This window comes from Sceloporus undulatus, chromosome 8, assembly GCF_019175285.1.
Source record: "Sceloporus undulatus isolate JIND9_A2432 ecotype Alabama chromosome 8, SceUnd_v1.1, whole genome shotgun sequence".
NCBI classification, from domain to species: Eukaryota; Metazoa; Chordata; class Lepidosauria; order Squamata; family Phrynosomatidae; genus Sceloporus; species Sceloporus undulatus.
In genome coordinates, this window is record NC_056529.1 from 33,104,533 (window position 1) to 33,131,258 (window position 26,726).

Sequence of the window (26,726 nt, forward strand, 5' to 3'; positions counted from 1 at the left end):
ATAAAATCCACTGGGTGAGCTTGGGCAAGTCATACTCTCTCAGACTCAGGGGAACGCAACAGCAAACCTCCTCCAAACTAATCTTAGCAAGAAAACCCCATGATAGGATCACCATAAGTCAAAAATGACTTGAAGGCACAAAACAACAACAACAGCAGCAAATAAATGTGTGTGTGTGTGTGTGTGTGTGTGTGTGTGTATACATTTAAAAAGAAGAAGCAAGAATGCATCATTATCATCATCCTGAACTCACTCCATGAGCTGGTCCTTCGCTGTCTCAGTGACGTTGCGAGGCTGTGGGTAGTTAGCCACAGTGATGGAAGCATTTGGACCAACTAGCAGCTTCAGCAAAGCGTTGTCTGCCAGCAGCAGTGCCGCAGCAGAAGAGTGAAACGCCTGGTTGTTGAAGAGAGCCGTGACTTGCATTTGGTCCTGGGTTTCTTCAAAAGAAGCAGCTGCAATGTAGTGTTCGTTGAAGGCACCGCCTTCGTCAGATGCTCGAGAAATCAGGTATTCCTGCAGGTTGCCTGCAACAAGTTTCATTTATGTGGCATGTTTCTAAGTGGTGAACGCAAACGAACACAGGAATAACCTGAACTTAACCACCGTAATACAAATAGCTATAAGGTCAGCCTTATAGCAGGACAAAAATTACTTTTACAACAAATTATAAAAGTCGCATTGTTGAATCATTAATTGCATCATGACAATTGGTAATCTTGTAATATGGTAATATTGATAATTGATAATATTGTGATAATTGGTAATATTGTAATACAAATACCAATCAGGTAGACTTATGTTAGAACAAAAATTACTTGTATAACAAATGATAAAAGTTGCATTGTTTGTTCATTAATTGGATCATGAAAATTGGTTATAAAAGTAATTTTTGTCCTAACAGAAGGCTACCTGATTGCTATTCGTATTACAGTATTTCTAAGTAGATCTGATGTCACCAATATTAGACCCCCCCCCCTCCATTTTGAACTTATCTGCCCCAATCTTGCTACTCACCCACCACTTCCAATGGTCCTTGGTGCTGAGCTTCAACTATCTCCTGATACTGTGCCGCTAGCCTCTGGGCCAAGCTGGAGCCTTGCGATGTGGAAAAAGGCACTGTTGTTCGGCCGTACGGATTTAAAGTCAGCTTTAGCAAGGGAGAGTCCCGAGGCCCGGGAAAAGTCTTGGCTACAATAAGGGCAAAGGCAGTAAAAATCAGAGGCACCAGGAACTGTGCTGCCACCATCTTCCAGTTGCGCCAACTGTATACAGCCCTCTTCATGAACATGGCATAAAACTGCTGGCAGCAGAGGTAGAACTGGGAACAAAAAGAGAAGGCAAAAATACGTAATAATAATAATAATAATAATAATAATAATAATAATAAAAAAAAAATTATATCCCGCCCCTTTGAGGTCAATTGGGGCGGCTAACAATAATAAAATACAATACAATATATATCAAAATCTACTTCCCTCCCCCCCTTAAAAAGTTATTAAATCAATTAGTATAATTAAAACCAACAAATTAAAACAACACCAACACATACGAGGCACTCCATTAATGCAACAGGTAAGGAGCACTCTATTAATGCAACAGGTAGCTAGGTGGGCTGATGGATGGTACATTATTACTGAAAAGGCTCCTGGAGCAGTTTATATTCAACCAGTAAAGGGCATTGCTTCCAGTCTAAAAGGTCATGACACAAAAGGAAAATCAGATGGGAAAGGAAGAGGAAAATTGCATCTAGTATTTCAGTGGAATACTCACACTTACTATTACAGTGGGCCCTTCCTATACACAGGGGATCTGGTCCGGACCCCCTTGTGTATGGCATAAGCTCAAGCCCCATTTGTTTTAATGGGGCACACCCGCGCATGTGGCATGGTGTATGCACGATTCATTCTTCCGGGACTTGCCATCCGCATGACCTTGAATCCACATATGGCACGCCCGCACATGGCGCAGGCACGCTATATATCTGCCCCGGCTATAGCCTGCCAGAATGACAACTGAGGGAGGAGTAATCTTTTAGACTAGTTTTTCAGGCCTTCCTACGGCTCTTCAACCTCCTCCAGGACTTGTTTTAAAGCAGCATTTGAAGTGTTTTTTAAAAAATTCAAAATGTCCCCTGCACTGTGCCTTCTAAGAGGTGGCAGGAGAACTGACAAAACGACCACACCAGACGTAAACTAGAAAGAGCCAAGACCGTGGTTAAATTGCTCTCTGCGATTCTTAGAGGGAGGGGGCTTTGGGGGTCTTTTAAAGCAATTTTTTAATGTTTTATCCCTCATGTGCCAAATGTTCCCACATTTGCAGCCTAAAACAGTGCAGCCCTGCAATAGTCATGATGCGACACTATTCTCCATTCATGTGTTCTTCCTTTTGTAATTCTTAGAGCTCACCCCTGTGTTTAGCTTAATGCTGGAGCAATCTTCCGTGATGAGAGCCCCACTGTCGTCTGTCATGTCTGTCATCCCACTCATGCTGCTGGAGTCGTCCATAGCCCAGTCATTGGAGCGCCGCTCATGCTGGTATTGCAGAGCCGGCAACTGGATGGCTTGGATGTCCATGCTGGAATCTACCAGCTTGCCAACCCTGAAAGAAGGAGAAAGGATCCAGTTAGACGAGGGACATCTATGTCATTGCTATGTTTTTAAATACAAGTTGAGTCTCCCTTATCTGAACTGCTAGTATAGGGAATACACTAATATTCCTTCAGGCTTTCTGTGCTTTTAAATTAACTTGTCATATTTAGTTTTTCTGCCAATGTTTCTTCTAGGAATACACACTCATACTGCTGTCTTTACTTTCATTTTATCCTCCTGTGAAGTATTTGAATTTATGAGCAGCTGGTCCAAAGGCACCCAGTGAGTGTCCCAGCAGCTTACCTAAGGAAAACCTCCTCCATGGTAGTGACTGAGGCTCCGTAACTGGCAATGCCCAGCTCTTCTCGCCGTAACTCCAGCTCTGTAAAAAGAGCCTCAAACCTAGAAACAGCAGAAAGTGAAGAGGAAACAAGAAAGAACAACTGAGGAAGGAGACCAAGTGTACAAATGTTTATGCCCCAATCTCTAGTTAGTCTCAAGGTGCTACAAGATCCCTTTGCATAAAGGAAGAACAAGATCATTCCAAATATATTCCTAGCATTCTCTATAATCTATAACACACAAGAGCAATACTATTTATTCTTCAGACTAAGGAATTTAACTTTTGTGCTTAAAATAGGGATGGAGAACCACTGCCTTCCAGATGTTTGGGACCAGAAGTGCCTTAATCCTTTCTCATTGCCACATTATGTGGGTCTCATGGTAGCCGTAGGCCAAAATATATTGAGGACTAAAGCTTCACCACCTTTTACTGTGGCCTTCCCTATGGAGGTGGACTACAGTGGCCCTTTGGTATCAACACAGTTCTGTTTCTTGGACCTCCTGTGGATATCAAAATCCATGGATGCCTACGTCCCATCAAATACAATGGCATAGTGAAATGGTGTCCATTATATAAAATGGCAAAATCTAAGGTTTGCTTTTTGGAATTTATTTATATTTAAAATATTTTCAAGCTGTGAATGCTTGAGTCTGAGGATAAAGAATCTGTGAATATGGAGGGCCACCTGTATAATCTCCTGGTTGTCCTTGACCACTGACCCTGTTGGCCAGGGCTGATGAGAATTGAGTCTAGAAGACCACAGGTGCCCCAAATCTTGACCTACATAATGACAACTTCCTATAGGCTTTGGTCTGAACCTTTTCTTCAGTTTGGTCCTGAATTTTCTCGAAATTCAGAGACCTGAGTTTCACAAGAGTCCATGCTCACAGCCATAATTTTTTGGCCTGTGTGCAACTGTCTCCTCTGCACCTCCAGTGGTTACATCAGACAACCTTACCTGTGTGTACTTTCTTTGGGAAGGACGAAAGAGAGCTCTGCTCCAGCATTGCTTTCCAAGGTGGCTTTGGGGACATAATGATGGATGAGACGGGAGATCTCTCCAAGGTTACAGTATGGCTCTTTCACCATCACCATGTGGTATCCTGCACCTAGAAAGCAGCACAGTGGGAAAGGAAGACTATATATATATATATATATATATATATATATATATATATATATATGAAGCTGTCTGATGCTGTACTAGAACACTGGCGTATCTTGTTCAGTGACATTGACAGTGATTGACAGCAGCTCTCCAGGTTTTCAGTCTTTCCCAACCCTTCCTGGAGATGCTGAGGACCAAACCTGGACTTTCTGTATGTAAAATAAATGCTGTCCCATTGAACTATAGTCCTTTTTTCAGCCCTAAGGAACATAGAAAGCTGGGTTATACCAAATCTGATCCATCTAGTTCATATTGTTTACACAACGAGTAGTCATCCAAAGTTTCAGGCAGTAGTAGACTTTTCCAGTTCTCTCTTTGGAACTGAACCTTGGTTATTTTGTATGCAAAGCAGGGGGGCTACCATTGAGCTATAGCATTGTCCCTATTCCACTGTGACTGGCACAACCAGGAAAAAAATATATGCATATATACCAAAATGTGTTTAGGTTGTATAGAATGCACTGGCCACAGACTGCTATTACCTTGGCACAGATTCTTTTTAAAACAAAAAACAAAGTGACAAAAAATCAAAGTATTTGCACTCAGAGCATTCAAATGTAACCAACACCTACTTCTACCTAATACTGGTCACTAGCTTCACACAGTGGCAGTCTGGTATGGTACTGTTAAAAGGGTGGGCTGATGCAAAAAAGATTGTTCCTGAATCTTCCGTAATGGCACCAGAAAGGGAATTTCAACTGGTGTGTCTTGTCATGCAAACTCAACTTGTTGGTATGCCTTGTGCTCTTAACAAATCTTGCCAAGAAAATCGCATGATAGGTTTGCCTTAGTGTCGCTACAAGTCGGAAACAACTTGAAGGCAAGTGCCACCACCACCAGAAACAATTGGAGCAGTGATTCCCAAATTCTGGTCTTCCAAGTGTTCTGGACTTGAGCTTCCAGAACACCCAGCCAGTTTGGTAAACAGTCAGGAATTCTGGGAATGGAAGTCCAAAACATCTGGAGGAACAAAGTTGAGAATTGTTGAATTAAGGGTTTTTGCTGTAACAGGGAAAAGGGCTATAATGGGGGAAGACTCAAATTCAAATCCCCACACAGCCATGAAACTCACTGGATAACCTTGAGTCAGTTGCACTCTCATAGAATCATAGAATTGAAAGAGAGTACAAGGGCCACCCAGTCCAACCTCCTGCCATGCAGGAACTCACAATCTGTCAACCTAATCTACCTCACATAGTTATTGTGAGGATAAAAACCATATAAACTACCTCGGGCTCCTTGGAGGGAAGTTAGGGCATACATTTAAAATGCAGGAGCCCTGCTTTTTAAAAATCTTTGCTCAACCTAATGGGTAGGAGTAAGCCAACAAGGCCACCCCTCTCTGCATACCCTAGTTCCTAGCCATGCTGCTTCGATTCCAGAATTATTGCTGGCAGAGGGAGGATTCCCCTTACCGTATTTATGTTTGAGGAAGAGGGAAGACCCGCAGCACTGGAGTTCCCCCTTAGCCATGATCGCAATGCGGTCCCCCAGGAGATCGGCCTCATCCATGAAGTGCGTCGTGAGCAAGATGGTGCGCGTACTCCGCTGCTGCTGTAGAAGATCCCAGGTGGCTCGGCGAGAAACGGGGTCCATGCCTGAGGTCGGCTCATCCAGCATCACCACCTGGATGGCATGGAGAGGACATCTCAGTGCCAAGTGGAAAGCTTGGAATTTTTACTTTTCTTTCTTCTTTTTTGTTGTATATACAGTGCAACCGCATCATACACAGGCATGCCTTACGCAGCTTCCAGCATATGCTGGAAGTCGTGCCAGAAGAAGTGCCGCCGCACGCTAGAAACAGTAATGGTGCATGCGCTTCTAGCACGCCCCGCCATGGGCATGAGCCCCATTGGCTTTAATGGGGCTCGAGAATACATGGAATTTCCCTTACGCGGGGGATCCAGAACAGATCCCCCGTGTAAGGGAAGGGACCACTGTATGTATGTGTGTGTATATACATACATATACATACATACATACATACATACATATTATTAATATTTTACGAAATTGCATACTCTCCAGTATCATTCCATTGTTTCCCATCACATATATAAAAATACACAAAAAATTATCAACGCTTATTAAATTGTTCCAAAATGTTAAACTTCAAGTTCGAAAACAAAAATAAACCAAATTAACAACCACAATATCCCTGACAAAAAGACCCTTCGCTTCTAACTAAATCTGATCCTTTGTCATTTTGTCTTTTATACTTGTACACTCCAAGAGTCCTACAATCCTAATACCAATATAAACTGTATACTTGGTTGCTACCGCCATCTCTTTTTGCAAACTTCAGATACGGAAAACCATATTTTCTCTATTTTTTTTTCTATATCCTCATTATTCAAACAAACGGTTAGTCTGTCCATGTTCGTGCATGTCAAAAAGTTTTATAAGCCAGTTATCTATCGTTGGCCGCTGGCCATGCTGGGCTTGGGTATCCTGGGAGTTGTACTTCAATAAAGCAAACTGTCCAAACTCTGTCCTGATGGAATCTACAACTCCTAGGTCTCCCCTTGCATTATGGTAGGAATGGTCTATGTCCTGATCTGCAAGGAAATGGCTCTGAGTGATCAATTTATCCTCCAGTCCACCTAGGATTCTCAATATAAACCTAATGACCAAGCAAACAGTCAAACACACAGACTTGCCTTGGAGTCCCCAATGAGTGCAATGCCAATAGAGAGCTTCCGTTTCATCCCCCCAGAAAGTGCCTTCGACAGACAGAAGCGTTTCTCCTCTAAGTTGAGGATATGCAGAATGCGGCTGATCTCCTCTGGGCACTTCTCCACAGGGAATCCTTTCAGCTGAGAAAATACAGAAAGTAAGGATTAAGAAGTGGGAAATATATTTTCTCCCTTGTTCCTACTTCAATTTAAACCAAGTTAAAATAAAAACCAACTTTCTAGGTCTTGTGGTCAAAAGGTTTTTAGAAGGTGAAAGGCTGTTGCATATGCACCTCCTTGGGCTGCAAGCACATTTGTGCATTCTTTTACTTTGTGGCACAAGCTCTCATACTGATGTGTGGATCACAAGTGATGGGGTGTCATCGTTTTTATTATTACTTTAAAAAATACTCCATGAGAGCTAGAAACATGGTTGTCTTTTTAACTTTATGAAAGTTTCCCTACTTTTGAATCTGTACTAGAGCCACTTTTTAAGCAACGTGATAGTGATCATTTATGGGAAGGACTGGTTTTCTTCCAGTCCTGATAACAGTCCTATAGCACTGGGGTTTTTCTGAGGAAGAATTATAGATCTGCTGAAGTCATATAACACTACAGTTATTTTACAGCCATATGATCTTGGTGGGTTACAACCAGAGGAACAAATGGGCACAGGTAGACTGAGATACAGAAATGCTGTTAACATTTAAGAAACAATTACCCCAGAATAGAAGTACAGGTGTTCTTCCACTGTCATTTGATCGAAAAGGACATCATGCTGGGGGCAAAGGCCAAGGCTTTTTCGGATCAGTATCATGTCCTGAGAAATCTCATACCCATTGATGTATGCCTGGCCACTTGTAGGAGGATACAGCCCTGGATAGCAACAGTCATTTAAAAAAAAGAGGGAGAGAAGTATTCAGGTTAGTAATGAATGTGTTGCTGCTGTTGTTGTGTGCTTTCCAGTCGTTCCTGACTTATGGCAAGCCTATCACAGGGTTTCTTTGGTACGATTCGTCAGAGGCATTTTGCCACTGCCATCCTCTGAGGCTGAGAGACTATGGCCTGTTACAGACAGCCAAAATAAAGCTGCTTCGAGTCACAGTGGAGGTATGGTGTTTCAATGATGCATACGTCCTAAGAGTCCAGAAGCCACACCAAAGTCACACTCCAGTCCTTAGGGCTGGAGTGTGGCTTTGGTGCGACTCCTGGACTCTTAGGACGCATGTATCATTGAAACACCATACCTCCACTGTGACTCGAAGCAGCTTTATTTTGGCTGTCTGTAACAGGCCTATGACTTGTGCAAGATCACCCAGTGGGTTTTCACGGCCAAGCAGAGATTCAAACACGGTCTTAAATGTCTCTACACTAATGCACAGAGCATGGGAAATAAGCAAGATGAACTCAAACTCCTAGCACAAGAATGCAAATATGATATAATAGGCATCACTAAAACTTGGTGGGATGAGTCTCATGATTGGAATGTAGAAACAGAGGGGTATAACCTTTTTAATAGAAACAGACCAAGCAGGAAAGGAGGAGGAATAGCATTCTTTGTCAGGGATATTTACACCAGTGAAGATGATTCTATGAAACCCAGGTATCCAGAGTCATAGTACATATCACAGCTGATACAATGGCCTTTTCTAGTCTCAGCTCAACCTCACCTGTCAGCATGGACAAAGTGGTTGTTTTCCCAGCACCGTTGTGCCCCAAAAGCACTGTGATCTGTCCCTCGTACATATTGAGGGTCAGGTCCCGCACGGCCTCCCTGGTCTTGCCTCCCACCTTGAATACCTATGGATGGGAATAAAGAAAAGAGACATTCAGAGGTACTTTCCATGAGTGTTTTAGTAAGAGTAAATCAGGCATGACAGGCATAACTTTAAGTGCTGTAGCGCTATCCTATGGAATCCTGGGATTACAAGGTATATAGGGCCTAAACAGACAGGCCAAAATAAATCTGCTTCAAGTCACTTTGGAAGTATGCTGTTTAAATGATGCATGCGTCCTAAGAGGCCAGAAGGCGCACCAAAGCAATGCTCCAGTCCTAAGGACTAGAGTGCAGCTTTGGCACAGCTTCTGGCCTCTTAAGATGCATCTGTCCTTTAATAAACAGCATACCTCCAAAGTGACCTGAAGCAGCTTTATTTTGGCCTGTCAGTTTGGGCCCATATATAGGGAACACATTACTTGTAACTTGTTACTTCCAGACTCTGGTCTGCATGTCTTTTTGGAAGAACACAAGAGTTTTCAAGATGTGAACACAAGAGGAGGTTGTGAGTTTTGTATGTTGGTGAGGAATCTCCCAAATCTGGATCTCTATACAATACACTGCACCATACAGGTTCTACTGGGTAATGCCTGGAGGAACGTACCTTTGAGAGGTGTTTAATTTTGATGCCTGAGACCAGGTCCAATGGTTCTTCCTCTATGTATTGACTTTTCAGAGCCTTCTCTGGATCCTCTTCCTCTTCTTTCTCCTTTCCCAAAACTGTCTGAGGACTCCCACACCAATACGAAGGCTAAGGAGATATAGAAAAATGTATTTTTGAATTATTTATTTTTTACCCTCATTCTACTCCACTGAACTTTGTAGCTTGTAGACAAATCCATTCATGCTCAATTTAATTGACACAGAAGGATATTTATATCTGAAGTCGAAGTTTTTTTGTGGCCATGTTCTAGATGAGTTTATTGCATCCTCTGAAGATGCCAAAGTCACAGATGCTGGTGAAATGTCAGGAATAAAGTCTTCTAGAACATGGCCACATAGCCCAAAAAACTCACAAAAAACTATGATATTTATATCTGTTTATTTTTGTATCTCAATAGAATAGTCTTAAGAGTGCTTCAACCCAAGTTGTTTAGGGCTTTATCATCATAACCCTCACTTTGATTTGTGCCCAGAAACAAAGCAATGTCCAGTAAAGCTGTCATAACTGTGTTTCTATTTTAACATGCTGTATTCCATCTCATGCCTTGAGGAGAGGCAGGAAAGAAATAAAACTTGTTAATATTTATTATGATAACAAATGGAGTCCCATGCTCTTTCCCTCTGGCTTCCACATGCATTGGAAAAATCCAGGCATGAAATAATTATCTCCTACAGGAAAATGCCATTGTTCCTGTAATGTGCTGTGTGTGCAAATGCATGACAACCAATACTGCAAGCCTCAATTGCTCAGTCCCAAGTGCTGGGCTGTTTCTGTGCCCAGCAAATCCAAAGACTGGGCTCTTTGCTCTTGGCACACTTTGAACTGTTTCCCTGCCTATAAAACAGCTGACCGGTGGTTCTCTGAAGAGGGCAAGACTCACCATTATGAAGAAATACCAGGGCTGTGGGATGCCATACTCTCCTGGGAAAACAGCCTCCACATACCAAGCCACCAAGCCGTACAAGACGGAGTCGAGGAGCAGCATTCCCAGCACATGGGCCACAGTGAAGTTATCATCCACACTGACCGGCTTCATAAGGTCCCTCCACTGCACTCCAGTGCCTGAAGGGGAAACATCCATTTGAGATGTCACCATGGACAACAAAGCCAGTGTGGTATAGTGGTTAAGAGCATTGGGTTGGGACTTCAGAGATCTAGATTCCAGTCCTCACTAAGGGACAGGAGATGCACACAGTAGACTTTGTACCATAGCTTTCTCTTTTTTTCAGCCTCACCTACCTCACAGCGTTGGGAGAGCAGCATATATGCCACCTTTAGCTCGGTGAAGAAAAAGTGCAATATAAATGTAATCAATAAGGATTAATAAATAAATAATTTAAAAATAATAGCAAGGCTGTTAACTCATCTCTGGCCATGATGACGGTAGGACTCTAGTTCAAAAATGGGAGTTTCCCAAGCTCTGCTTTTCCAGGAAACCTTTCAAACACCCTTTGAACCCCAATATCCCATTGTAACTAAGGGGCTGTACAGGCCGCCCCTTTCTGTGCCAGACTGGGGCCGCAGCAACCACATGCCATATGGCCCTGATCTTGCCTTTCCGTGGCGCAAAAAGGGAGTCATAGACACTGGCGCCTTGGCTTTTTGGTGCTCCTTTGGCGCTGGGTCATTTAGACAGCGCTAGAGGAGTGCTGTGGCACCGTGTGCTGTGGCGCACGGTATGATGCTGGCTTGGGGGTGGAGTCAGGGTGTGCATCATATGGATGCCATGCCCTGACTCTGCCCCCAGGTCAGCCTTAATGGCTGGTCTGTACAGCCTCTTAGTCTGCAATTGAAATTATTGATCTTCTTGCTGTTGTCACATTTGTAAACTCTTCCACCAACCATTGTCTTATTTCTGAACCTGTGTCTATTTCTGATGTTGCTGCCCCATCACATGAAACATCTTCACTGACAGTAAGGTGGAGCAACCATTATTAAGCATTAATTGCTACTCTTTAAGTACTATTACTAATTAGTGAAAAGACTCTTATTCCAAGTTTGGAGATACAAAAATTCATTACTCATTCAATGGTCAGAAGGTCTTACTATCCTATGTTCATATACTATGCAGTTTCCCCCACGTCTTTCTTTTAATTATTTCCTTTTTCTGTTTAAATTTTGAAAATTCAGCTATTTTCAAAGTAGCATTAACTAATCATTACATTAAATATTAATGACAATGACTAATTATTCATTAAATCCTCTTCTTTCTCTTTCTATCCTCTGTCTAGTTGTGGAAAGCCAACTCACCTTTCCCTTCAAACATGCCAATGAGTTGTGCCCCCATGGCCATGGCGACATTGGAGATGAGGCAGGAAGAAAGCTTCTGGTTGTGACTCATGAGGTCGTAACGGGGAGAAATAAAGAAGTATGGGATGTAGGAGAAAAAATAGAGGAATCCTCCAGCAGCCGCCGCCACATTTGCTGAAAATGCAAGGATGGACAAGCGAAGGGGAGGGAGAGAAAAGAAGGACAATATTCAGAGGGGGAAAAAAATACTATGCACTTTACTTTAATCTAAACAAACTGCAGTACTGACTGCAGCATGCAAGAGGAAGAGAAGAGAAGAAGAGCAAAGAAGGACCATATCCATCATGCCTGAAAGTGGGTAAGACTCCTGAAGGGGAATGAGAAATACAACACAGAATTACAGTTTCCGAAAATTGCTTCCAACCCCACATCACCGAATCGAGCATCAAGCTGGAAGAGACCGCCAGGGTCATCCACTTCAACCCCATTTTGCCATGCAGGAACTCACAATCAAAGCACTCCCAACCAACGGCCATCCAGCCTCTGTTCAAAAGCCTCCAAAGAAGGAGACTCCACCACAAGCCAAGGCAACATGTTCCACTGTTGAACAGCTCTAACTGTCAGGAAGTGTAACTATCACAAGCCAAGGTTATCTAATGGTACATTTCTTCTGAACACAGGTTTCAATTAGCTGGTAAAAGTGAATAGACTTAGCGTTTTCTCAAGAATTTCCTGAATTTGTCTAAACCATCTGAATGAGTGGCCATCACTACATCTATCCATTCACCCCTCACTGTCTGACGAAGCATTTTCAAACAGCACTGGTGGTTCACATGTTTAAACAGAGGCTGGATGGACAATTGTTGAGGATGCTTTGATTGTGAGTTCCTGCATGCCAGGGGGTTGGACTGGATGGCCCTTGGGGTCTCTTCCAAGCCTATGATTCAGTGATTCTATGAATGCTACCATTTGAGCACACATCTCCTCATAAAGAACTAGAATGTCGAGCGCAAGGCAAGCTTAACACTCTAGGTTTCTATGTGCAAGGTTATTTCTAGATGGGGCAGCACTTAATTAGGGTAGTTTTTAAAATGTCTTGCTGTTTCATTGTTGTTGATGTGTGCCTTCAAGTCATTTCTGACTTAACAACAATCCTAAGGCAACACTATCACAGGATTTTCTAGGGCTGAGAGTGCATGCCCAAGGTAACCCAGTGATTTCCCATTGCCAAGCTGGGAACTGGACCCTGGTCTCCAGATATGTAGTTCAACACTCAAACCATTACAACATGCTGGCTCTTCTGTTTCATCTTGCTGCATGAACTGGTGCATAAAATTAAATTGAGAGGGTGAGCACAAATTTTGTGCAAGAGCCCACAAGCACAAATCAAGGGCTAAAACAAACAAGGGCTGAGATTGTCTTACAGCTGCCATGTATTGGCTACTTCTAGGCCAGAGATGGAAACTGTGACATTGTTGGACTGTCATTCTTAGCATCCCTCACCATTGGCTATGGCTGATGGAGGTGAAACCCACTATATTTTCCCCACTATGTTTACCTGGGGAAAATCTCCTTGCATTCATGGGAGGAAGTGGCACAATCCTTATTGTAGCCTCTAATTAAAAGTGATGCTTCTAACACACGGACATTTTAAAACTAAGCATCTCTTTTGTACTCACTATCATCCACATCACTGAAACTCCCACAAAACCCCATCATTAGCACATTGGATCACAACATGACAATGCAAGTAGAACTTCTATCAGCAACACCAGCTTCCTGGCCTCCCTGTCACTTTGAAAAACCCAGGAAAGCAAAATTGCTAGACAAAACCCAACAACATTCCCATTGTTGAACTTTCGACTTAGAGGCTATACTGTAGTTGTGAAATGACGCCAGTACTGAATACATAAGCAGGTGCTCTTTAGTTAAGTAAACATATTCAGCTATGTGCTGTTGTTTTTAAATCAGCAATAATGTCACATCAGCAGGATTTTTTTCATCACTGCACCTCCCTGTAAACTGTAGGTAGGCCTCTCATGTAAGGACAGAAAAGAAAATTGGTTGGGTTTGCATTCCTCTTTAAAGTTAAGCCAGTCCATATCAGCCCAGAACAGCAAAAGGACAGACCACTTCTTTCTGTTACAATCCACAAGTTTCCATTGCATTTCGGAGGGGGAAATGCCATAGAGCCATGTGCACATTTGAAAAATGCACCAAAATGCTTTAATTAACAGGAAAAATAATTAACAAAAATAAAATTAACAGAAAAAAATGCATGCAAATTATGCGCATTAAAAATGTATACAAAAAAGAGTATGTGTCATTTCCAATTGAAGAGCTACTGGCACACATTCCCATTCTGGGAATTGTAGAGCAAGCTCCGACACTGTGCCATTCTGGGAACTGTAGTATAAACAAATAACTTTTCCAAGCCCTCCACAATGTCACAATGTATGACAACAGCTGCCCACATAAAGCGATATCAAGAGAAACGTGTGGCCTTAAGCCATCAAGGATATGATTCGAAAAGACCTGGCAAACCATTGAAACATGGGATAAGCAACAGCAAGTTCAGTATCCTGAACTCCATAATAGTTTCTCAGTCAGTTCAATTGCTATGAAAAGTGAATGAAGGCAGGTCAAGGTGAAGGATAAGATTATCTGCAGCGACAAGCTATGATGCTGATATACTCCTTCAATCACCAAAGGCAATATGCCTCTGTACATCATTTGCTGGGAAACAAAAGCCAGTGTGCATTGTCACACTCATATCTCGCTTGCAGGCGTCCCATAGGCAAATGGTTGGCCACCATACGAACAGTATGCTGGATATCCTTGGTCTGATCCAGTATGACACTGTGACTCAGAATGCTTGTGGATCCCATGGGGAACAACCAACAAAATATCACTCACCTCTGGAGAAGAACGTGCTGACCATGAAGCTGAAGGCAATGGAGGAGATGGAGAAAACTGTCAGGAAGGTGAACACCAGAGTTGGATCGCTGTTTGTAAGTACTGCACCTTGCTCACTCACCTGCAAAATATATCAACCATTTGATATCAATAAATATCATTAATTCACGCCATGCTCATTGCCAATGTGCAGAACGCAGGAACACTGAAGATGGACGGAGAATGGCGAGCAAGTGTTAGAAATGCTCAGCCATGTTGAAAGCATACCTTCATAGTCTGGTTTAGACTATGTCCAGTAAGGCCATGTTCAAGTGTCCCGATGTAAGGGACCTGCAGTTCCCATCCACTCTCATGTGCCAAGGACCATTACCATGTTTGTGCCCATTGGCTACAATGGTTTATGTTTTTGCTGTAAACTCTGCAGGGACCAGTTGGTAATGGTTTGTTGTAAATGGACCACTCCTTTGAGTAGTGCAGTTGTAGCGACAGGTGGAGAATAGGGTCTCCAATTTCAGATAGCAGACTGATCAACTGAAATTTGATGAATTAGTCCCAGAAAGGGACCCAAGGGGGCTCACAAAATTTAACTGCAGGTGGAATTTTATCAGCAGGGCTTCAAAATATGGGCACACTGCTTGCTTCGAGGCTGTTTTAATTCTGATAGATCTCCAAAACAGGAAATGAATGATAAAACTAATAAAGGTGTGCTTTCTTGCAACAACAGCTGGTCGATTCTATTTATTATGTTTAGAGTGTTGCAGGAAAACACCCACGCTGAAGATTTGGTAATATGAACAGGTATTCAAATCAGATTAGGTACATGATATCTCATTAAATCAACCTAGAGTTCTCCAAATCAGCTGATGATTTGGGGGCAGCTCTTGGAAGTCTCTCATGCATAGGGTTGCCGTACACTAAAGCTGACCCAGTGGCAAAGAAGAAGAACCAAGTCACCTCGGCCTCCACGTTGGAAGAGAAGCAGCATATAAATAAATGAATAAGCAAACTCTAACACCAATAGCCCTGTGTTTCCCAAATGTTAGTTCTCTAGATGTTTTGGACCTCAGCTCTCAGGATTCCTGACTGTTGGCCAAGCTGTCTGGGGGTTGAAGTTTAAAACATGTGGAGGACCAAAGTTTGGGAACCGCTGTTCTAGCCATTCCACACCATCAGCTCTCTTCTTATGGAGGTCTTCAGTACCATTCCCAGTCCAATGTGTGAGTGTCTCTGTAGCTATAAAATGAGATCAGGTATATCACCCACTCCAGGAAGCCACCCAATTGTATGTTTTCATTCTAAAGACCACAGAAAGATCCTCACCTTGACACAGAAGAGTACAGTGACGAAGAAGATGGACACCAAGAGGAAGAGGAAAAACATAAGGAACCATGCACTCCAATGCAGCCAGTTACTGAGACCCATCATGCGCATGTACTCCTGCAGACATAAAATTCAACATGACATCATAAAAAAAATTTTTCTCGGACTTTTACAATGATGGCTGTATCTGCTTTTAAATCTGTTAAGAGTTTATTTTTTAAAATTAACTCTAAGTACAATAGGCCCTTGGTATCTGCTAGGATTTGGTTCCAGGGCCCATTGTGGATAGCAAAATCTGCGGATGCTCAAGCCCCATTAAATGCAATGGCATAATAAAAGAGCGCCCCTCATATAAAAATGGCAAAATCAAGGTTTGCCTTTTGGAATTTATATTTTGAATAATATTTTCAAGCCATGGATATTTGAAGTCATTGATGACTCCCAACTGGTGCTTCCATTACCTTCAGCTTCTTCTCCTTTTCATGGACCACGGCACGGACGATGTTTAGCGATGTATAGGTGAAACTCAGCATAAGGAGGAGGGGAAGCTGGTTCTGAATAGCCAGGAGGAAGAGATCATTGACATAAGGTGGGTAGGGAAAGCGCTGAACCACCACAGTGATCCTATTGAGAAGATCAGTGGCAGAGGCATTTGTGTGGTACTGGATGATCGCCTTGTCCACAGCATGTTGAACGGACAAGAATCCTTCCCGGTAGTACCCTACGGAAGCGAGGCAAGAGAGTAAGGAAGGGCTGTTATGAAGGCTTAGGCTGCACCTGTACTGCAGAAATAACCCAGCATTGACACTACTTTAACTGCCATGGTTCAATGCTATGGAATACTGGGAATAGTACTTTGTTGCAGTACCCATGTAGATGCAGCCTTAGTTACAATTTCAATCCATCTTTTCTTCAGTGAATAAAAGGAAATGGCTCCCCTCTCTTCCACCTGATCTTCACAACAATTTCTCACAATGCTTACGTGCTCCTTCTGTACTTGTATTATTTTAGAGTTGTTTTAATCTTGTATGTGGTATGTTGATGTTTACATTGTGCGCCACATGGCAGGTATTTCATTTTTTTATCATTGCTGTTTTACTGTATTTTGATTCCTGCCATGGAAAATGTGTGCGAATCTTATAGTGCTCTATAAATAAATGCTAATAATAATAATAATAATAATAATAATAATAATAATAATAATAACAACAACAACCCTGTGAGGCAGAGCAGGCTGAGAGAAAAAGAGTTTCTGGTCCACAGGAATCCAACGAACACAAAGGGCAGCAGGACAACTTCAAGGAGGAGGAACCTGACAACCATAGCATCTCATCTTCCCAAAATGGAAGATGCTAGCTAACTACAACTGTTTGTCCCTTGTTCTTGGGTGCTTTTAAGTCGTTTCTGACTTATGGCAACCTATCATGGGGCTTTCTTGGCAACATTCGTTCAGAGGAGGTTTGCCATTACTTGCCCAAGATCACCCAGAGGGTTTCATGGCCAAGTGGGAATTGAACCCTGGTCTCCAGAGTTGTAGTCCAACACTCCAAGCAGTATGCCTGCTGGCTCTCCATTTGTCCCTTACCTGCACACTTTTTGAATTTATTACCTTCATAGCGTGCCTTTTCTCCACAGAACTCAAGGTGGCATGCATGGCTCTTCTCTCCTCACTTTACCATCACAACCGACCCAAAGTCACCCAGTAAATTTCATGCTAGAAGAAGACATGAACTTATATCGCCTAAATCCCTGTCTAATAACCTCACTATCACATCACACTGAAATTTATAATCTGGAAGTGCATCTCTGGAACTATCAAGCACACAGTATTCTTTTTCATCCTTTCTTTGCTTTCCACATCCCTGTTCCCTTGTATTAATGAAAAGTCCTGAAGACAACTCCCAGAAATTTGCAGCTAGGCAGAATGTGAGCAGAGCGTACCAGCTGGCAAACGGCATCAGGTATATCTGGCACACATCTCTCACTCCGGGTATACCTGCTCAGTACACATCTCTCACTTCGGAGATGACTAACATGAACATGTTCCAAGCCTACTCCCTCCCTGGCAGTGGCTCCACTCCTTCAATTGCAGCCATTTGTTAAACTGTTAATTAAATGCATTTGCCTGCTAGCTCCTTCCAGTGTAACTGAGCCAAGGAGAGACTGGAAAGTGCACCTAAAAGAGACAGGCATTAAATGCAGCTTGTCCTTGCAATGGTACATCAGCAAGCCATTGGGAGAAAAGTCCTCCAACACCTAGCAGCCTGTGAGGACCAAACAAAACTCTCATTTTGCACAAGAGGTTTGTGAGCAGGGCTAGCAGGGGGTTGGATTCTCAGTGGAAAAACAAAGAATGCACTGGAAAAAACAAATGTTCCCAGCAGCCGAGAGAGTGGCTATAGTTTGTTGCTAAATCAGGTGTGTGTTTTGTTTGTGTGTGTTCCTATTATGCAATATGCATTGGACCCAGTGTCTTCTCTCAGCAACCCTGATTTTGGGAGTTGTGTGATTTCTCCCCATACAAGGCAGCTTGGGTTTATCCAGCTTGCAGGGGCAAAGCCTCCCTGAAGAATGGTGATGGATTTTCTGTGGATGTCATAAAGTGACAAAAATCTATTTCATTTATAACATTTAGATCTGGGGTAGGAAAGTGGGGGTAGGCTTTAGTATCAGCTTCAGCTGTCATCCTCACAGCAGCCCTGTGAAGTTGGTAGGCTGAGAAAGTGTAGCTGGAGAAGGACATACATTGAGTGTCACAGCGGGGGCCAGCATTGAATCTAGATCTCTTAGGTCTTACTTTGCAATGAGTGGGGGAACCTGTGACCCTCCCGTTGTTGATGGCCTCCTGACCCCATCAGCCCCAAGCAATGTTCCCAGAGGTGAGGAATGATCAGTAGTCTGGAGGGACTCAGGTTGCCCACCACTGCAATGAAAAAAGTTGGCATTTGGAGCAATCTAGCTACCAAATGCTGAGGACAAAGAAAACATGGCATATTTTTCCCCCCAGCAAGCCTTCTTTGTGAGCTTCCTGGAGGCACCTGACTGGATGCTCTTAAGGATGGAACGCAGGACTTTGCTCAATATCAACACAACCAACACTTTGTCTTCACATCATGTACTCCTCCACCCCATGAGCCCAGATTTATAGATAATCAATGCCATATATTGCAGCAATTGGAAATCTACTGGGATCCTAGGAGTTACAGCTAACTGCAAAATAAAAAAGTAACATTGCCAAGCTGGGCAGAGTGGATGAGGCTGACATGTCTGTGAGGAGCCATAGTTCAGTAGCAAAGTACCTGCTTTGCATGCACAAGGTCCAAGGTTCAGCCCCAGCGTATCCCAGACTCTAATTTAAAAGGATGTCCTCAGAGCTGGGAAAGTCCCTCTGACAAAAGTTCTGTGGTGCTGGCATACTGCCGTGCACTGGACCAAAAGTTTGGGCTCAACATTAGGCAGCTTGGTGGTTCACATACAAAAAGATATTTAACTTTTGGGGAGGGGGAAAACCTTGATTCAAGCATGCAGGTTTTGCTTGCCAGAAGCCCAAGGCATGATCTCTGGCAGCCTCAATTTAAAGGGGAAAAAACAGGATCAGGCAGCAGGTGGCAGGGGAAAAATTATTTGCTGTCAGAACAGTTGCAAGGTAGAGCAGACAGCATTGGCCTAGAGGCTGGAAAAATACTTTTTTTCTTACTACTCTGGTCATATTGGCTGGAGAATTCAAGCTACTTCTTAAAACTAAGTCAGTGCAGAGGGACCTTTGCCCCTCCAAGTATTTTGGACTTCAGTTGCCAGACATTCAAGTCAGGATAGTCCATCCTTAGGAACAGTAGAGTTGGTAGTCCAAATCATTCAGAGAACTAAAGCTTCTCCATCCTTGATCTAGGAGTTCAAGTACCTGGTAAGGTAAGAACAGCATGAAGTCCTACCAAGAATGTAATGGCAACACTGCCCAGGTAGCTACTACTTACCTGGTGTTCCTCCATCGTCGGATTTGGCTTCTCTTGGACCTGGAAGCTGGAACAGTGGGAAGAGGTAGCTGGTATGCCAGTCCCGGTCCAAGTTGGGGTTCAGACCTGTCTGCTCACTCTGAGGAGCATTCCTAGGGCTGTACTTGAAACGCAGGCGGTAACTAACCTGCAAGACAAATCAGAATCATAGTTACAAGCAGAATAGTACAAAAGTGCAACCCTCTCAAAAACGCAAGGAGAAAAACAAAGGCTAAACCTAGCCCAGGTACAAGTGGGTGCGCAGAGCTGGAAAGATGTCCTTTTTGGAACTGCAACTCCCCAAATACTCCAGTGAGCAGAGTCTCTAGACGTGTACTGGGAATTTCTGGGAAATGAAACCTAAAAAGGTAATTTCTACAAGTTCTGAGAGTTCGACAGACCCCAAATATGTGAGGAGAATGTACAACATAGATAATTTCACCAGACAGCACCATTGAGAAAAGGGCTTAAACATGTGTCAGGTACGCTTGGAAATGACCACTGCTGGCCTCCCTTTTTGAGGTCTTCAGGTCTAATTATTTGCAGTCCAGTGAAATGAGACCCCATTCTCATCTGGATCCAAAATCCAAACTAAGAGGTGAAAACATTAATATATTAACTCAATTTGGACAAGCTCAATTTGGGAAACTGCAATGAAAGGAAGAATTCCTCTGGTTTGCATGTCAGCTTAGGGCCAAGAGAGAAAGAAAGAAGACATATCATTGGGCAAAAGTTTAAATTATATCTCAGCTTATTAAGTAGAGTAATTATTGTCAGAATACAGCCAATGCAGTCTATTTAGCTGTGAGTCATTCAGAGAAAAAATACAGTAGTGACAAACATACACTGCATGAATCACCACTTTATTATAATTCCAAAATGGTACCAGGAAGCTGATAGGGTTTTGCAATAGTTAGTCAATCACAGTTCTGACTTTATCTGGAGGAAGGTATATGTGTCTGTAACACAGCTGAGCTAGACCAGATTTTTGTAAGGCAAAGAGACCTGAGCATCTCTCTGTAGCATGAGCTTTTAAGACACCTGAAATGCTGGAAATATATTTTATTACACATACGCCCAGTTTTACAGGATGAATGCGTTCCTTCATCTTTCTGCCTCATCAGCTGGTTTATTTTTAAGATATCATGGAGGTCTTTGCTGCAGACAAACTAAGGATGCATGTCACTCTTTTCACAAGGACAGCAAAGGTTTTGTGCAGAGCTTTGCTGCATTTCAAGATGTCTATTTCCAGAGCAGCAAAATCTGTATCCAGAAAAACATTGCCACAGCATGGAAAATGTGGCTGTCCTCATCTTAATACAGGGACCCTCTTAGAACCTGTTATTCCAACCTGCACCCATACATCTCCATCCACAGTTTAAAGATTGCCATGCATCAGCTTGAAAAGTTGGAGGGAACAATTGGAGGATGCTTACCTGGAGCGGCAAAGGTTCCTGGCTGTGAGCAACGCAGTTCTCAAAAACAATTCCAGCCAACACATTGCCTGAATGGTTATCAAATCTGATATAATCTTCAAAATCTTTCTCAGATAGGAAACCTCGAGCTGCAAGGAAATTGAGAAACAGGAGCATCAGAGGTCTTTCGTTCAGATACAAACAGCCTCTTATCCAGATAGAGAATGTAAGTAAGTAAATAAGTTTATTTTGTATAGCGTACACCATTACAAAAGGTAATCCATATAAAACATAAAATATAAACATGGTCCAATACACTGTAAAATAATACATTGCACTACAAAGTTAAAATTGTCTTTTAAACAACAATAACAATAACAACATGAGGGCTCAGATGAATCTAAATCGGCGTAAGGGGCCAGATACACTAAAACAATGTAACACTGGTTTGCAAAGCTGAGGATATTAAAGAATAACTGGGGCTCAAATCTATCCTGTAACCCAACCATCATTTTTGCAGAGCTTCCTCCTTATAATTGATGCTTTAAAGGCAAAACAAGCTACCTTTTCAGAAATGTAGTAAAAGAGTGATCAGATATGAGTCAGAATTGTTTGATACCAACCCTAAGTCGTTGTAAAAAGCATTTCTTATATCTTTATAAACTGGGCACTCCAATAAGTAATGACTTAGATCTTCAACTGAGTTGGAGCCACATGGGCAAACTCTTCCCAGATGGTCCTTTCATAAAGTCCTTGCACTACAGCCGTGGTCATTGACTGACAACGTAGGGCTGTGAAGGCATATCTCTGTTTGACGTTAGTTATATTATTTAGATATTGTGGGTAACTTGTTTGGAAAGGGAGCTTGGCATACCAAGGAGCAGATTTTGATAGGCCAACAGAGGTACAATCTAACTGAAAGTCATGTTTCAAAATGTGGGACTTCATATATTTTACAGCTGATAGAGAATGTATGGATACGACCTTCGTTGGATAAAGGCCTAAAAAGAGGATGCCTAGTCCAACATTTTGTCTCCAAAAGTGGTCAGTCAGATGGTTCGGGGCATAAAGGATACTAGGTACTAGCATGCTAAGACAGATTGCCTCTGAAGATTAAGGTTCCAGATACCTACCATAGCTAATAGGCATAGATAGGTATATCCCAGAGTATGTAAAACTTACTGTTTGGATTACAAGTCCTAGAATCCACACAAGCTGGGAATTCTGATACCTGCACTCCAAAATCACTAATTTTCTGAGTTTTGACCAATCCTCCATTCAATGATTGAATCCCCTTTTAAAACCAGCCGTGCTTGTGGCTATTACCAAATATCGTGGCAGCAAATTTCATAAACACCTGGCTTGCATCATGTATGTCAGTCACAAGATATAAGGCTGCTTTCATGTGCCATTTGGGATCCACCCAGTTTGTGCTCTGCTAGAACAGAGGGTCATGCGGCTGCTGGAGATTGCCTCTGCAAACCGAAGGAAATGTTTGCACACAAACAACTCCGCCGAGTTGCTGACCTTTGATATCAACCCGTGCGATCTGCAGGGCCTCCTCCACTGCTTCTGCGATGCTCTCCACGGCTGTGTTGTTAGAAGGGACGTAGGCCAGCTCCCAGGGCCTGGGATGCCAGTGACGGAAGAAGTCAGGCAAGGTATCCAACGTCTTCATTTGGTAAACGGTTGCATTGGGGTAGTTGACTGAATGCACGCGGTGGCGAAGGGCAATGAGGATCGCAGCAAACAAGAGAGGCAGGCAGATCTCGATGACGGTGACCAAAATCTGTCGCTTCTGCAGAACAAACCAAGGACACAGACATTAGGATTCACTCAAGATGACTTCACTACTAGCCTTACGGCATGAGAAAGGAAAGCTGGAACAGAGCTGGGGAATAGTGACTTTCTATGTGCCTCTCTGCATGCTGTTGATGCACTTCCATTCTCTTTCCCAAGGGAGATGATCGTAAAAGTGTGCCTTCTGCCAAATGGATTTTTCCAGCACAACAAAAGGCATGCTTTTATGACCATCTCCCTTGGGAAGAGAAGTGTTTTGCCAGCATTGTGAGAGGCACATAGAGAGATGCTACTCACTGGCTCTGTTTCGGCTTTCTTTTCTCATGAGAGAAGGCTGTAAAAAGGAGCAAGATGATGTGATCAGATCATAAAGGCATCAAGAGACTCGCCTACCATTTACACTCTGACCTTGTTGTCTCTAGGCACAAAGCATCCATTCCCAAACTCCAAAACATTTCTTTTCTTCTAGACATTGATTTTAGGGCTATTTTTATTTCTAATTTTAAAAATTAATATAATTTTTAATTCAAAATTTAACACTTAAATATTTCCTGAACTTTCAAATAATTCCATTGCATTTTACCTTATTGTGTTTTTTAAAGCTTTTGTAGCCTCTACAGAGAATGTTTGTTATTGGACAGGCTTAAAAAAACACTCACATACATATATACTTTCCTATTTCAATCTTGGGCATCTTGATCTTTTAAAAATCTCATAGACACCAAGGATTGGGAGATGGCAGGGGAACTCTACCCAAAATCCTGGAGAACTGAAGCATGGAAATACCATTTTTTGGTCTTCTGCACCCAGTATTAATTCCTCTGTCAGCGCATTATGTATACAGTGGGCCCTGGGTATCCACTAGGGTTTGGTTCCAGGACTCCGTGTGGATACCAAAATCTGCAAGTCCCATTAAATAAAACGGCATAGTAAGATGGTGCCCCTTTCGTAAAATGGCAAAATCAAGCTTTGCTTTTTGGAATTTATATATTTTTAAAATATTTTCAAACCGTAGATGCTTGAATCTGTGGATAAAAAAAACACAGATACAGAGGGCTGACTGTACTAGCTGAAGGAATCTGAGGATTATAGTTTTATAAAGTAACATTTCCAAGATCAGGGGTGCAGAATTTCCACATGGTTTGGATTGCAGCTTTCAGGCATCCCAGCCACAAGATCCATGCTCAGGAACTATGGGGCTCTACAAACCGCCCCTTTTTGCGCTGGATTGGGGCTGTGGCAACCAAATGCCGGGGCCCCGATCCGGCCTTTCCGGGGCGTGGAAAGGAGCTGCAAAAAAGTGGCTCTTTTTTGTGCCCTGGAAAGGGCAACATAGCCACGTTGCTGTGACTTGGCGATGTTCCTTCGGTGCTGTGTCGTATGGACACTGCGCCGGAGGAGCGCCATGACACCACGTCTCATGTGGAGCAGCACGTGGCATAATGGCGCTCTGGGGCGAAGTCAGGGCGTGCATCATCTGAAGAGGGCCTATGAAAGCTGTAATCTACTGGCCACACCAGCTGAGGGATTCTGAGAACTGTAATTCAAACAGTAACTCTTCCAAGCTTTGGAGAACATTGCCAACCAGTACAAGCAGTACTGATTCAAGTGTAGTATCTATGATTCAGACCTAGAGCTAGATGGCCCAGTATAAACACAGCTTCCTGTGTCAAACCAGTTTCTGTCACAGTACAGATGACACTGGTATATTGTGCAACCAGTGCATTTGAAAAGCAGTACTAAGTCACACCCTTTTGACCTGACACATGTCCCTTCGTGGCCTTTTGATTTCTAAACCAAGATCCATTTACATCTGACACATGCAATAAAAGAGAGACTAGAGGAGATTCATCTTGGCATGGATTAGTCAACGTCCAAAATCTCCAATAAGCGCGTCTAATCTGTCGGCAGAGACATGAATGCTTAAAACAGAACAACAACAAACACATCCACTCTTCTCCATTGCATTCATTTGTAGCTATTCAAGTTATTCAGGAACAAATGGGTTTGCTTTAGAATGGTTTACAGTATTAATTTCCTTCATTTTCCCCCCCACAGGAAGGATCTGGGATTTGTAGTTTTGTTGTGGCACCAGAGCTCTCCGACAGAGAAGGCAAAATAGCCCATTCAACTACAGATCCCAGAATTCCATAGCATGGAGTGTGTCAAATTTCATTAATTCTGCAGTATAGATGTAGATCAAGTTGCTCACAACAAGCAATTTACCTGCAAGATATAGTTCTTCCAAAGAAGAAACCCAAACTGCCGTAGCACCACCATCCTTCACTTGGGATGAAACAACCTTTCACGATTCTGCAAAAGACAAGAATTTCAACTGTTAATTGAATATATATATTATATATATATCTGTATATTCCACTACCAAGATGTCATTTTATGGAACGACAACAACATACTGGGTTGGGCGCCTGGCACAAAACAGCTATAACTCTCTTAGGCCCCAAGTGAGAGTGGGCTCCCTTTGTAGCCTCTGGAAACTCTGTGGATGCTCAAATTCCATTAAATACAGTGGCATAGTAAAAAGGTGTCCCAAGGTTTGCTTGCTGTAATTCATATATTTTAAAAATATTTTCAAGCTGTGGATGACTGCATCTGTGGATAAACCACCCTTGGTCTAGCCACTCAGCTCCACAAAAGGTTAGTGTACAATGACTTCATATGGGGTGAGCGAAGGTTCATTGGAAATCCATCCGGATCAGACTGCCCCGATCAATAAACCATGGAATTAGGCTCACTAATGCAACAGAAAACACACAAAATTGCAACCCAAAATAAAATTATTTCAGATTAGGGATGGGGAATTTGTGGCCTTCCAGATATTGCTACACCACAACACCCATTTGCCACAGCCAACAAGGCTACCCAGCAGGGTATGATCAGAGTTGTCCCAGCTTAATATATTTAAATGATTTATACATGTCTGCAGAAGCTCCATGGTGAAAGGTAGTAATTTTGAATGAAGAATTAAACTCCCTTCTATTTTCCTCCTGAGCAGAAAAGGCAACAAGGAATTCAACATGCCCATGCTAAATCTACTTGCTTGCATACACATACACACAGATGTAGCTGCCTACATGCAAAACACTTCAATACATTTATACACGATGCATATCTGCGAACATGTACACATACTTTAGGAAACATTATACACAGACAAGAACATTGGTACCAAAAATATTCGGAGAGATCTTGGCTGCACAGTTAATGCAACACAGAGACAGATACATACATTAGCATTTAGCGCAGGGCAGGTTTGAGTCCAAGTGCATTGTCTGTTCATTCCACCACCAAAATGGAGCAATATTCATTTTTAAAATAATTTTCTATTGCATGAACATGAATTTTTAAGCCCAGGCTTAACTAATAACCCCTCCTTTGCCCACAGTACAAGTTGCTTGGAACTTCAGGACTGTTTTATAATGCAAATCTTTGCGTAACCAGACTTAAGGTAACTCAAGAAACAACAGCTACAAAGGTAAAGGTCAGCAACCGTTTTCAAAACACATAGCAACAATCCAATTGGCATGCTAGATGAAAACATTATCTCATTTTCTCTCTTTTCCAAAAGCAACCTTAAGTTGAGAAACCTGTTTTGGGGCCTGGAGCTATAACTCTGTATATGGGCCTCCAATATTTACACAGACTCGGGGGTAAGTCTACAATGGCCAGACTATGCCAGGTTGTTCCTGGAGTATTCTGGCCCCCAAACTGCCCTTGAACTGGGCACTTTGAAGCAAAGCTGGGTATCCTGCAATGCCACCTACAAATCACTTCCTCTGGGACCAAAAACAAGG

The 26,726-nt window shown here is 42.6% G+C and overlaps 1 protein-coding gene across 1 annotated transcript in view; it reads right to left on the minus strand.

Moving 5' to 3' along the window:
- The window catches only part of ABCA3 (ATP binding cassette subfamily A member 3), a 56,361-nt gene that overhangs the window by 10,978 nt on the left and 18,657 nt on the right, over positions 1–26,726 (minus strand). The window contains exons 2-20 of the mRNA XM_042438738.1: positions 25,138–25,224; positions 22,639–22,909; positions 21,133–21,260; positions 19,679–19,844; positions 16,166–16,425; positions 15,705–15,821; positions 14,385–14,505; positions 11,469–11,642; positions 10,099–10,280; positions 9,159–9,305; positions 8,448–8,577; positions 7,499–7,653; positions 6,763–6,918; positions 5,518–5,728; positions 3,893–4,043; positions 2,895–2,993; positions 2,409–2,601; positions 1,018–1,321; positions 254–527 (exon numbers count right to left, since the gene is read on the minus strand). Coding sequence (XP_042294672.1) covers positions 254–527; positions 1,018–1,321; positions 2,409–2,601; positions 2,895–2,993; positions 3,893–4,043; positions 5,518–5,728; positions 6,763–6,918; positions 7,499–7,653; positions 8,448–8,577; positions 9,159–9,305; positions 10,099–10,280; positions 11,469–11,642; positions 14,385–14,505; positions 15,705–15,821; positions 16,166–16,425; positions 19,679–19,844; positions 21,133–21,260; positions 22,639–22,909; positions 25,138–25,191 — 3,293 coding nt within the window. The 5' untranslated portion in view covers positions 25,192–25,224. The remainder of the gene's footprint in view (positions 1–253; positions 528–1,017; positions 1,322–2,408; positions 2,602–2,894; positions 2,994–3,892; positions 4,044–5,517; positions 5,729–6,762; positions 6,919–7,498; positions 7,654–8,447; positions 8,578–9,158; positions 9,306–10,098; positions 10,281–11,468; positions 11,643–14,384; positions 14,506–15,704; positions 15,822–16,165; positions 16,426–19,678; positions 19,845–21,132; positions 21,261–22,638; positions 22,910–25,137; positions 25,225–26,726) is intronic.